Source organism: Microplitis demolitor, chromosome 4, assembly GCF_026212275.2.
Source record: "Microplitis demolitor isolate Queensland-Clemson2020A chromosome 4, iyMicDemo2.1a, whole genome shotgun sequence".
Classification (NCBI taxonomy): domain Eukaryota; kingdom Metazoa; phylum Arthropoda; class Insecta; order Hymenoptera; family Braconidae; genus Microplitis; species Microplitis demolitor.
Window position 1 is genome coordinate 7,115,962 of NC_068548.1, and position 13,456 is coordinate 7,129,417.

A 13,456-nucleotide genomic window follows, 5' to 3' on the forward strand; every position below is an offset into this window, starting at 1 on the left:
ATGCATCACTAAGATGCTCTTCGGGTGATGAGGTGCCTGCAGAAGTCTTAGGGTGGAAAAGAAAACTCTGTAAGGGTGTAAGAAGAGTCGAAGGAGAACTAAAGGAAGGAGCAGGAGCAGAAACAAAAAGAGAAGGGAAGGAGAGAGGAAAAGAGTGTGAGAGTAAGAGTAAGAGAAATAGTGGCGAGGGGTTTAGCAAAAGTTTCCAGCCATTAATTTTCATTAGAACGTTTTTCAAAAGAAGAAACACTCTTCCGTGCTTTACCTAACATCCGTAACTACTCTGAGGTTGGGGGGTTTTATTTTATTTAACATTTTTTTTTTTACTCTTTTACTCCTTTTCCTCCTCTACTTCTTTTCAGTCGGAGGTGAAATGAAGTACGCTAGTTGCCGTCTAACTAAAGAGATTGGATGAAAACCCCACCGACATGATGAAAATTCTCTCATCATTTTTTTAATAAATATAAATATGGAAACAAGCTAAAGTGAGCCATTTAATTAACTTTCTTTTTTTTTTTTAAATCCATTTTTTGACTCTAATATTTTTTTTTTCCTATAAATCATTCAGAAAATCTTAGAGCTAAGATATTTTAAAAAGTAATAAAAATATGAAAAAATTTGTTGTTATATTATTTGCTGTAAATTTAATGACGGTAATTTTAAGCTAATGATAAAGCTTTTAGGGTAATTGCACGAAAATAATTTTCGTATGAATATTGTCATGTTATTTATTCTAAAAATTACTCTAAATCGAGAAATTTCGGGCCATTACGACTTTTTACTTTTGAATTACGAAATTTTACCCTTTCAGTGAGTAAAAATCAATCAGATTAATTTTTACTCATCCTTACGAGTAAAAATTACACCTAGCGGCTGTCTAAATAAATTCTCTCTAGTTCAATTTGTACTCGTCGGTTATGATAAAAAGTTGATGATTCAATTTATAAAATTTATATTGAATTAAAATAAAAATTACAATGAATAGGCTGAAATTTTTATAATAAATTCAAAAACCATCTAATTGCCTTAGAATATGAATTAATATAAATATTTTGAAAAAGAATAAAAAAAAAAAAAATTACTCATATTGTGTTGAAAAAGTAAAGATACAAAATTTTTTTTTTTATTTTAAAATAAATATTAAGTTATAGAGAGATACAGTGATCGTCTTTTTTTCCAAGCCTACGTTTGTGTGCGTAACATGTCTGTTGTCGCGAGCAAAATAAAAAACATTTAATCGAAGCCGATATTAACCGAAGATTAACGGAGACTAATTAAATATTACTCTGCAGTTTAGAGTAAAAATTACTTCCATAGATTAGAAAATTTATTCGAGTTAGAAGCAATTTGTCATCAAAAAATTAATGGGTTTAAAAGAATGGTATATTGGGGAGTAAAAATTAATCGCATGGAGTAAAAGTTAATAGATTAAGATGAGATATTCACAATAATCGATTAAATATAAGACTTTTAAAAAATTACTCAATAATAGAGTAAAACACAGTCTAGCAATGTTAATATTTAAATAAAAAATCCTGATTTACCACAAAAAATACAAATTTTTTGCAACGGCCCAGGATTACTCAAAATTACAGAGTAATTTTTATCAACAAATTGTTTCCGTGTAGGTATCGAAATATGAAGTTTTGAAGTATAAAAAAAAGCGAGATCAAATTAAAAAAAAAATAATGAATAGATTTTAGAAAAAGCCGTGACATTAATTAAAGCTCGTTGTTGTATTGTAGTGAAGAACATTAAAACGAATATAATCTCGGTGTAGCTCTTGTCGGGATGATGAATGGGTGTAAAGGTAGCCACTGGTGGTGGGCATCATCAGTTAGCAGCGGGAGCAAGAGTACCAACAGCAGTATAAGCATAAGTAGAAGCAGAAGCAGAAGCCTAAGTAGTAGTAGTAGTAGTAGTAGTAGTAGTAGTAGTAGTAGTAGTAGTAGTAGTAGTAATAGTAGTAGTAGTAGTAATAGAACCAGTGGAGACGGAAGAATTAGAAAAGGTGATGCAAGCCACGATACTAACCTAAGGCGATTTTTCATCAGTTATTTTGTACACGTCGGCGAACCAGTGAGACAAGCTTGGATAGGAGATAAAAGTTTTAACTGCATCCTATATACTCTGGTCCCAAAGTGTTGAGAGTCTGACCTGGGGTAGTTGGATGGGTGAGGTAAAAAGTCGCAACTTCTTCCAAGCTAACGAATCGTGGCGAAAAGTTAGCCACCAGCCGTCATAGGAATACCTAGTACTCGAGTACCTACAGTCCAGCTGATAAATATTTTAGATGGCAACCGGGTTTTTATTCTTCCTACCCCGGATGGAAGATGGAACCCACTAAATATAGTCCAGTTACTTTTAACAATCGGCAACCTGTTGGATAATTTTATCTTGGTTTTGTTTCAAGTTCTGTCTTGGCAATTTAATTTTTGTCGTGAGTTGAATCCTCAGTAGATTGAACAGGAGTCAAATCAGGAATGGAAACAGAGAGAATCAGGAACAGGAACAGGAATATGAGCAAGAGCAGAAGTAGAAGCAGAAGCAGAAGCAACAATAAGAGGGAATAGAGCACGTCAAGAGTTGTACCGCCCGGAATAAGTTCAATGAGCTCATAAAACTTTCCGTGGGTTCGCCTCTCGTACTACTTGACGTAGTCAATTACAATTTACTGAGTTGCGCAATGCAGTTTTTATTATTTTCACATAGCTATTATTTCGCTTCAACACTAACGAGTCCAAAGAGACTGAGAGATCTCTCAGTTATTATTTTTACTCAATTGCAATGTTAATTTTTATCATTACTATTATTATAGACCATTTTTATGCTTCGCACTCTCGCTTTGAACAGACAAAAATAACTTTATTTTGGTTTTTTTTTTTTTGTTACAGCATACACTGACTGGACACTGTGCTAAAGTCCTGGCAGCTAAATTTCTGGGAGAGCCTTCAAAAGTCGTCACCGGTAGTCATGATCGGACGCTCAAAATTTGGGATTTACGTAGCCGAGCATGTAAGTTGGTATTTTTTTTCATCATGAAATTTTAAATCTGAAACTAAGCTTTTAAATACCTATCCAATAATAAACCTTTAAAAATTTTCTACAATATTTTCAAAGTTTTACTACTCGATACCGTGTTTTTACAAAAATTTTTCGATGAAAATTACGAAGATTATTTTAGTGTAGATACTTAGAGTTTTAAATTAAATTTTTTTCCATTTTCATACGATATTTACAACCGGAGTTACAGCAATTTTTATCGAAGGTTTTTATTTTTTGTGACCTATTTTACCCTGAATTTATTTCCCTGGAAGCAGCCGACGAACTTAAATTTATTATTCAGCCAAGTGAAAATAAAAATAAAGTGTGAATTTATTAAGCGTATTATGCAACGCATTATATTATATAATTCATATCATAAACAATAAAATGGTAATTCTGTTATTACAAACCCTATCAAAGGTCTTTTCTTTCTGGGTGTGCGGAGGAGGTATGAAAAAGCCGTCGGGTATTTCACATTATGAATGACCATCAGTATATCTCGAGTCGTCTCGTAAATCCAAAGTTATTCGTTATAGGCTACGCGAAATATTACGGCGCCGTGGTAATCACCTTTTCTATTACCTCTATTAGTCGGTGCATTTTATTAAACGCACTTACACTACACACTGCACATTATTATTACACTACGCTAGACGGTTTTCTGATAATAAAACAACCTACTAAGTATTTGCATAGTCATTCATATGTATATTCTATACTACGTCCATAACGGTCTATAAACTATCGCCACCATAATCCTTAAGTGAAAAGTCTGGATGTTGATAATGCACTAGATAATTACTTCGCCAGACTTTCAGTCTCCTTTTATGTGAAAAGATAAACAGGACTTTCAATATGCCAGGGAATTGTTCGTTCTTTGAAAGGATTCATCTATTTTTTCATCCTAAACAATAATCGCTTCGAGCTATTATAGTCAAATTTAGATTTTTTATCCTGATTTGATGTTTTTTCGGGCTGCCCCTTTTTCTCACATTATGAACCATAGAAAAAATGTACAATATCTTTGGTGAGGAAAATTTTTGTATATTTGAAGCCTCAAAAATTCATATAAATAAATTACTTTTTCAATCAAAGATTCCTGTTATAAACTAAACGACGTTTTTAACATAACGCCGTAGCCTATTTGTCTTGTCAATCTGACACAGTAGCTTTCGCCTTCTCTCTGTGTCAGCCTCCTGGCGATAGGTTAATTGCATCGACAAGAACATTGACACATACACACATCTACATACACTATTAGCCGGATCCATTCCATCTCCCGTCTCCGATGCAGTGCCGATCCGATAGCCGGTGAACTCCCCAACCCAGTCCTAACAGCGTTTCAGTCCCCAGTACCTAGTCCCCAGTCCCCAGATCAACATCAGCAGCAGCATCACCCTAACAAACATCCACGTCACGATATACAATCGACAGCTAAATTTTTATTTGAAACCTCTCTGGGGTGGTCTCTCCCAGGACAACTAAATGTCAAAAAGCACTTTGCAAATATATTTTACAATTACACACCAAACAAAACTAAGTGCAAAGAGCAAAGAGCAAAAGAACTGTTGTTTTTTAGTCGGATACCCAAGTTGTGATTTAGTGGCGGCCAATAGGGTGTCTGGGACCTTTGGCTGGTTAATCTCAACGTGAAATGTTATCCGAGTCTCGAGCTATCGATTTACACTTGGACAACCTACCAAAGACCAACCCAACGAGGAAGCAAACCAGGAAGCTAAATTTAAGTTTTGCTAGGGGACCAACTAGTACAGGGAAGGAAAAGGAACCCAGGAGTCCAGGGTTGAAGGGCAGGGAAAAGAGGAGAGTAAAGTAGCCAAGAGGATAATAGTAAGACTACTTGGGTATTGACACAAGATACTGGTATACACCAGATTCGAGAAGGCCAATGAGAATCCGGATTGTATTAATTTGCTAGAGAGAATTCGATGTTCTCGAGAGCCTGCGTTGCTATAGTCCTTGAGTTTCTCCCCTGGTTGGCTGGGGTTGATATAGATGTAGACGTAGATATAGATATATATATATATATATTTAGGTAGAAATGGGGCTAGCTTCTTGTGCTTGGTGCAATGGCTCCCTCGAATTTACCTTTTGCAGTTTGACTTGTTCTCCAGCGCTTTCATAAGTTCTAGCCCATCTAATTTCCGTCCAAAGTGGTTAAATCTACGGGCGAAATGCGCGACTGGGAGAGATAAGGGTTTGGGTTTAAAAAATAGATGAAAAAAGCTCAATCTCGGTGCCGCGAGTATTACCAACATCTCTATCTCCTACATGAGGGCGCCAGGCGCGAAAAATTCATTTTATGGCTTGTCGTAATTCGACGCCGAGCCGAGCAAGGATTATATTCAACGTCATAAATTTAATTTATCAAATATAATTACCTTTATATATCAATCATAAATTACGCTTTTAATGTCCTCGCCTCCTTTTTTTTTTTTGTTAATACTGACTGATGATTTTTTTTATCAACTTTTATGGCTACTGTGGTCATTTTTGGCGAATATAAGACTATTTTTTAAAATTTCGATGCCATAAATTTTTTAACTTTAAATTAAAATTGTGGGTAACTAATTAAAATACGTCTATTGTTATAATAAACAACTTTTTAGTTAGATTAATTATCTACAAAAAAGGTTTTTATATATTTTTACAATAGTAGTTGTTCATAAATTTAAACTTAAAAAATAAAATAATTTCATCAATCAATAAACTAAACTTCGATTCAAAGCAACTTCACTCAAAAGCCAATACCTAATTATGTTATATTTGAAAAGACCCTGCCAATACTTTAGGTTCTGGTACATTGAATATATATTCATTCACTCATTATTATTAAAAATATTATTATTATTATTATTACAAAATCCAAACACGTTTATATATTCAACGCTCGAACGTCAGATTAAATAAAAACACAAACTGATCATCGGTGCATTTATTTTCGAATTAAAACATAAATATATATATATATATATATATATATATATATATATATATATATGTGTTATGATAAAATAAATATTTCATTTTATGTCCTTTCTACTCTATTTATCCGCAGTTGATACAACAATGTAATTTTATCTCGGCCATCAGCGGAATAAAATGAGATAAAATTTGATGGTGAATTCACATTTAATGAACCTGTCACATTATTATGAATTAAAAATATATATGTATATATGGAAAAAAATAAACAGTTATTTTTCCTATGTTGGCATGGTAGCTATTACTATGTGGACATGGTAATTTTTTCTGTTTCCTATAATACATAGGAAAAGTTCCTATGTTAACATGGTATAATTTATTGTGTCGACATAAGAAACATTCCTACGTCAGCATAGGAATTGTCTCTATGTTAAAATAGAAATAATTCCTATGTTAACATAACAACAATTATTATGTTAACATAGGAAAAATTCTTCTGTAAAAAATTATAAAAAAATGATATTTTTTTTTCTTTTCGCATATAGTTGAGGCAATTATATTTGCTAGTAACAAAATTTTATATACATAGGAATTATTTATATGTTGACATAGTAGAGTTTCCTATGTACACACAGAGAGAACAATTTATTTGAGCCAAATAAATAGATTTATTTCACTGAATAAAATCATTATCAAATATGGATCATTCTCAGTTAAGACGTAAATTCGACGTCTACGGTGAAAAATCATCTTTTTTTAAAAAATTTATTAAAAAAAATGTAATTATCTTGTAAAACTCGTGCTCATGTAAGTGGTCACTCAAATTCATTTCTTAATTTTATTTAATTTAGTCACAATTTCATCTCAAAGTCAGAAAACATTTCTCCCCTGGCTTGTCCCCGGGCTGATTCTGTTTATGTATTAGTAATTTAAAGTGCTTAGAAATCAAATAAATTATTTAAATTATATATTTCAACAAAATAAATTAAATAAATTTTCGTAATCAAGCAAGTAGAATTGCATGATATTTTTTTTTTTCTTAAAAAAAATTACGTTTTAGTTTGTCCCCCACATTTTGCGTCTCGTCCCCCGGCATGTTTATTTTCCTGTAAAATCGGCATTTGTTTACCGACTCACGGGAATTGAAGACCTTGAATGAACGTCATTAAGTTTATACTTTGTAGTCAGCACCACTGGAACTAGGTCCGCAGTCATTTTATTATTCGTTTCGTTACTGACACTCTGTGGATACAGTTGAGATTGAGTGAATGGAGTCTCTCCCTTAGTAAGTTTTATTTTTAAAATATTTATCTAAAAATTTTAATTCATCTCTATATTTACTTGTTGTTGTGTATAGATTCTAAGTTTTCTTGGTTGATTGCATACAATAAATACATTTGTCATTACTTCTGTTTTTGTTACTAAAAAGTATCTCCCCTGTCTTGTACATACCAGGGAAAAGATACGATATCCAGGGGAAATATGAAAACTTCAAACTAGAATTTTTTCTACTATTTTTTATTGTTTAAAGGTTGCAAATTGTTATTTAATTTAACGTATAAATATATTCACAATATAGTTCATTGAAACAACTCGATTATTATGTTTTTTTACAGAACATGGCACTCTGTTCATCAAGTCTCTCCCCTGGATTGAGTATCTCTCCTGGTTTCTTATGAAACAAGATAAAATTAATAAATTAACTGACCGCCTTGCAAAAACGTTTAGAATGATTGTTTTGATTAAAACATTATAAAATTTAATTAAACTTTCAAATTTTTTATCGTGCTGCGTTTTATCAATAAGCGATTTATGTTTTAACTGAGAATAACCCATATATATTTGTTTATAATTAACAAATCTTGGTTGAAAAAAATTCCAAATAAAAATTTGTTAACTATAAACAAATCATTATTTCATTCAAATGAACCATATCTTTGACTCAAATAAATATTAATTGAATCCATTCAAATATGGGATTTATTTGCTTGAAACAAATCTTATTCGGCTCAAATAAATTGTTCTCTTAGTGCACATTGGGAAAAGTACTATGCAACATATGAAAATTTATTATAGTAACATAGGAATAGTTCCTATGTCACCAAGAAATTATTCCTACGCTAACATAGTAAATTTCCCTATGTTACATTGTATATTTTTCTATGTTCACATGGGAAATTTTCTTATGTTAGCATAGTAAAAATTTTTATGCCAACACACGAAATATTACCATGCAATATAGGAAAATTAGCCGTTTTTTTTCTTCCGTGTATGTGGAGGGCGAGAAAGCAGGACCACTACGGAAATAATAAATTTGTGAACATTTGAATTCCGTGAATCTTCTTTTTTTGACGTCTATTTGAAGTAATTAACCCAAAATTTCCAGTTTCTATGGAAAAAAATTTTTCTTCAGACGGACAAAACGGATCATCCTCGAATAAAAAACTAACATAATTTTTTATTTTTATTTAAAATAAATAAATATAAGAGAATTGTATTCACCTAATCTAAGTGAAAAAAGAGCGTTGCAATACTGGTAGTAATTAGAATGCCAAAATAATCAAAAATTATTAAAGATAAACAACTAATATAAAATTTAAACATACTGGAGAAGACATCGTATGTGATTTTCATGTCCAACAATAAATTAGGTTCACTGAAAAATTTCTGAAAAAAATTTTGAGACATTCTAACATTCCAAATTATCCAAATATCGTCCGTTTTGCCCGCCCTTTCTCTACGTAGATGTATGTTTATGAATTTACTAGCATTTATAAAGCGAAACTGGCGGGAAAAAAATTTTTTGTGCTAATAATTTATCATAAGATCTAGTATAGAGGGCGTATAAAATAGTTGGGCATTAAATTTCCGGAAGTGCGTTCCAAAAAAAAAATAATCCGTGTAAGTATGACTTCAGGTGTGGTAATAAAAAACTAAATGGATGAATAGATGTATGAAGATTTTTATTTTCAGAGCGAGCAAAATCTAATGACAGGAGGAAGGCAGGAAAGATATCAGCTGTTAGAGCTAAGCTCGGATCGGGCGTTTGTATTCGTGTTCGCGAACGCGTCCGGCAAAACTGAATTTCTGCAAGCGTAGATAGCTCGCGAGGTTATATAACAACGCGAACGATGTTGCGAGCCCGAATGAAGCGATTTGGTGCCCTTGGGGTTTAAAAGAATAGCGGAAAATATGAAATAACCGAGTAGAGTCGGGAGAACGCAACAGCACGCTCGCAGCCAGGGAAAATAACGCTCCCAACTTATTCTGATATTCACTCATTTTTTATATGCCTTCAGCTAAATTATATTATAAATATATAGTTTCTAAATATACAAATACAAACAGCTATATTGGTTAATTATTCTCTTTTTGTTATATAATTTTTTTCATGGAGAAAAATCAGCTGGAAAGCGTTCAGAGCAGAGAAATATGTAGAAATTGTATTGAAAAAAAAAAAAAAAACTATGTTCTGTAGGCAAAAAAATTATCGACTTATCATCGGCCATCTATATTTTTTGTCGAACAAAGAGTGTTTCTAATTTTTAATCGCCATATTGAATTTTCACAACTTTGCCAATTAGTAGGAGCTGCTAAAACTAATGATTTTTTATTATGGACACATTAAAAATGGCATAATCTAAATTTTACTGATTATTTTTGTGTAAAATCTCTGTACGACATCATATAGCAAGGTACAGATCCCCTAAATTTGTATAAAATCGTCTAGAAAAAAAAATTCTAAGCAAAAATATTGTCGTACATTATTTAAGGTAAGAAAGCTGACGCAATAAATATAAATCTAAATTTCTGTACACTCGGAACAAAGTTTTCGTAATGTAAGTAAAGGTATGGATATAATGACGGTGGGGTAAGTTGGTAGTATCGTGAATTGGAGAGAGTATATGGGATCGAATAAGAGGTTTAAAGTAAGAGATAGATAGATATAAGGAAAGCAGAATAGCTGGCTACGGGATAGAACGGAATGGAACAGAGTATAGGTAAGGAAAATCGAAATTGGTGACTCGAGATGGCACGACTTTGTATAGAGTATACAGGCAGGAAAGCAGGCAGGCGGTGGGCGTAAGCTCAAACCTCATTATTTATCCACTTTATAGTCTCTCTCAGCCATATGTAAGCTACACATTTCCGCAGGCGTTGCGGTTTTCGAAGGCTCTGTCTACTTCTTGCTAGTAACCTGATAACAGTTTAAAGTTCGTTGGCTTTCATTACTATCCAGGCCTCCTTTTCCGTCTCTATTCCTTCCAGCATCTAGCATCTAGAATCCAGCTTACAGCTTCCACCTTCGATAACCATACACACGTAATGTCAAAGGATTTTCCAACAAATAACCTAACTTTATTTTTGTTGGCTACTTGTGGCGCATTTCAACACAGGCATTGAAACTAAATTTGCTGGTTCGAGTTGCAATGACCTCGTGACATCTGACGGCGCTGGATCTACCATAATCAGCGGTCACTTTGACAAGAGAATCAGATTTTGGGATACCAGAGCCGAGTCCAGCTCCAATGACATTTTACTACAGGGAAAGGTCACCTCTCTGGATCTTTCAAGAGGTAATTTATTCAATTACTATAAATATTACATATATATCTTCATTTTAAAACAATATCGTCGATAATTGTGTCGAACCAGAACAAAAACATTCCGTTATTAAATTTCGAGTGCACACTTTACATTGTTCATATATACTGATAATTGTGATAAGTTCATTTTTTGACACGTTTCCGATAATTCAAAAGAGCATTTAATTTTATAAAAAATTTCAATACTGTTCATTGTACCCCATGTAAAAAAAAAATAAAATAAAACCGTTAAATTTAAAATAAAACATTAAACGACTTCCGGCATTAAATAAACCGTATATTTTATTAACCTGCTCAGTATGTGAACTCGGGGCATTCCCCAAAGTATTTTATTTCCGACTGACGTAATTGCGCCTCGTGGAGTTATCGCATTCAAAGGAATACCCGCGAGTACGCCTGCGAATTCGTCCGACAGTTTCGATTGAGAAGAGCCGCCAAATTCTCTCTTTTTCTCTCCCTCTTCTGGTTCCTCTTCCACAGACACTAAATTTACCTCTAAATACACTAATTAATCCAATTCTTACTCCAACAAACAGACTTCTGTCCGGTTTCTACTTCTACCTACTGCGATATCAATCAACAATGACCGTAATTAAATGTTATTGAAATTTTTTAAATATATATATGTAATAAAAATTATATAATTATGATAGATCACGAAACGGTTTTTAAAATCCATAAGTAATACCGGGTAGAAATAGTGGATTGGTTATTGACCTTTAGTAATCACGCCAGCTTACACCGGTATTCCAATTGAATTCCAATAATGTACTACGGGATACTGTTTATTTCTTATATATTTATCTCATAAGATATTTTATATACAGTCAAGTATGCAACCAAGACTATACGCTAGGCTGAGCTAGGCTAGACTAGGTAGGATAGTTACATAATTAAAAATACTTAACGCCTAGTTCAGCCTATTGTTTTTTTTTCTTTTTTTTATTATCATTAAGTTTTTACTCAACTTGTGTTTTACAGACGCCAATTATTTATTGAGTTGCGTGCGAGACGATACGGTCAAGCTGCTTGATCTACGTATGAAACAAATTGTTGGATCATTCAGGTAAGCGTGAAAAGATATTTTATATTAACTGTTTATATCTTATATTTGTTCAAGTATTTTCATTATTTATATAACGGTTTATTATTATTTTTTTTATTTATATTAAATGCTGATTTTTAATTTAGTAATAAAATTTGATCCGCAGTAAAAACTATTGTAAATAAAATGGCGCGAAAATTTGAAAAATTAAAAAGTTAATTTTCATTTTAGCGCGGATGGATTCAAAGTTGGCTGCGATTGGGCCAGAGCAACATTTAGCCCAGATGGTCAATACATCGCGGTTGGATCAGCTGATGGAAGTGTTTTTATTTGGAATGTCATCACTAATAAAATTGAAACGATACTGCGGGATCATACGTAAGTAATTTTTTTATTAAGCGACTCGGCAATTTGACTGGTAATTTTTATTACTTTGATAAACTAAGGCTCAATAATCTTCCAATTTTAAAAGACAGAATGATTAATAGCAGGAATAATCGCTCTCGTTTAATTTTGCATAATTAGAAATTTTTTTAAGGTAGTTTTCATCTAGGAATTAACTTTCCGGGTAAAGTATCAAAAATATGGTAAAAAAGAACTGAGATAATTTTATGGAGAATTCAATTCTCTACAAAAAATGTTCTTACAAATTTTGAAGTAACATCAATACTTTAGCCAGTATTTTTAAACAACTACTTAATTTTAAAATCAGTAAATTAGCAAACACAAGCTCGCGAGTCGAAATCCTACTCACTGCATTTTATATATTATTTTATTTATAAAATCACTAAGCAGAGAAAACAAAGTTCGAGAATACTATAATATTTAATATATTTTAGTAAAAATTACTTATGCAAATCGATGATTAAAATATTTTTATAATTTATTACCAAATATATAAGTAAAACTCACAAAATGGTAATGAATACTACATGTTGATCCAGGAAACTGCTATATTATTACTTTTATTACTATTTTATTGATAAAATATCAATTTATATAGAGTATATTCAATTATTGCTGAACGTTAATGTTGCTCGGACATAAATGCACTTTCAAAATCAAAAGCTGATTTTTTGATATGTTATGAATTGTTATCTCATACGTCTAAATTACTTTTTTGGAATAGATCTGACTAAGGGTTATCACTAAATAAATTATTAAAAAATTTATATTTAACATGTAGCCTATAGAGAATAATTGGCGAGATGCGCATATATCGATTTATGTGACTAACTCTTATGAAGATCAAAAAACGAAAAACTTCTATTTCAATTAATCAACTTTCGTAAAATACGTTAAAAATAAAATGAAAATTTTATAACGAAGGCTTTTAAAGATATTTTAATGTAAAAGATAAATAATTAACAAAAATATCAGTCCACCATATAATCCCTACTACATTTTATAAAAATATAAGGTACCCACGGGTAATAAGGCCTGTTGGGTAGTAAGGCCTAAGTGACAGAAATGATATTTAAAATAATCGCCTCTGCTAAAGGCTACTCTCGTAGAAGGGTTTTGCATAGAGATGTTACGACAAGTTTATAAAGTCCTGATACCACGTTCCCTGTCTTCTATATTTCGTCATCCGTCATATGCTGTCGTAGCGCAGAAGAAATTATAAAAACCAATCTAGTCTTCTGACTCTTAAAAAGTATTATTGCTAAATTTAAGTGATGATTCATCGCTAATACCAATTTTATTAAGTATAGTTAAACTATTTCAGTTTGTTTAACCCGTAGGCCTTATTACCCTACCGGAGTAAAATAAGGCCTATTCGTATGGTTTTTGTAAAAGTATAATTTTTTGTTTG

At 32.1% G+C, this 13,456-nt stretch overlaps 1 protein-coding gene across 6 annotated transcripts in view; it reads left to right on the forward strand.

Annotated features, from left to right (window-relative positions):
• Positions 1 to 13,456, forward strand: part of LOC103570427 (autophagy-related protein 16-1) — a 182,768-nt gene that overhangs the window by 145,439 nt on the left and 23,873 nt on the right. For all 6 annotated transcript variants that reach the window (XM_053738769.1, XM_053738765.1, XM_053738766.1 and 3 more), the window contains 4 exons: positions 2,895 to 3,015; positions 10,386 to 10,565; positions 11,577 to 11,661; positions 11,872 to 12,018. In XM_053738769.1, coding sequence (XP_053594744.1) covers positions 2,895 to 3,015; positions 10,386 to 10,565; positions 11,577 to 11,661; positions 11,872 to 12,018 — 533 coding nt within the window. The remainder of the gene's footprint in view (positions 1 to 2,894; positions 3,016 to 10,385; positions 10,566 to 11,576; positions 11,662 to 11,871; positions 12,019 to 13,456) is intronic.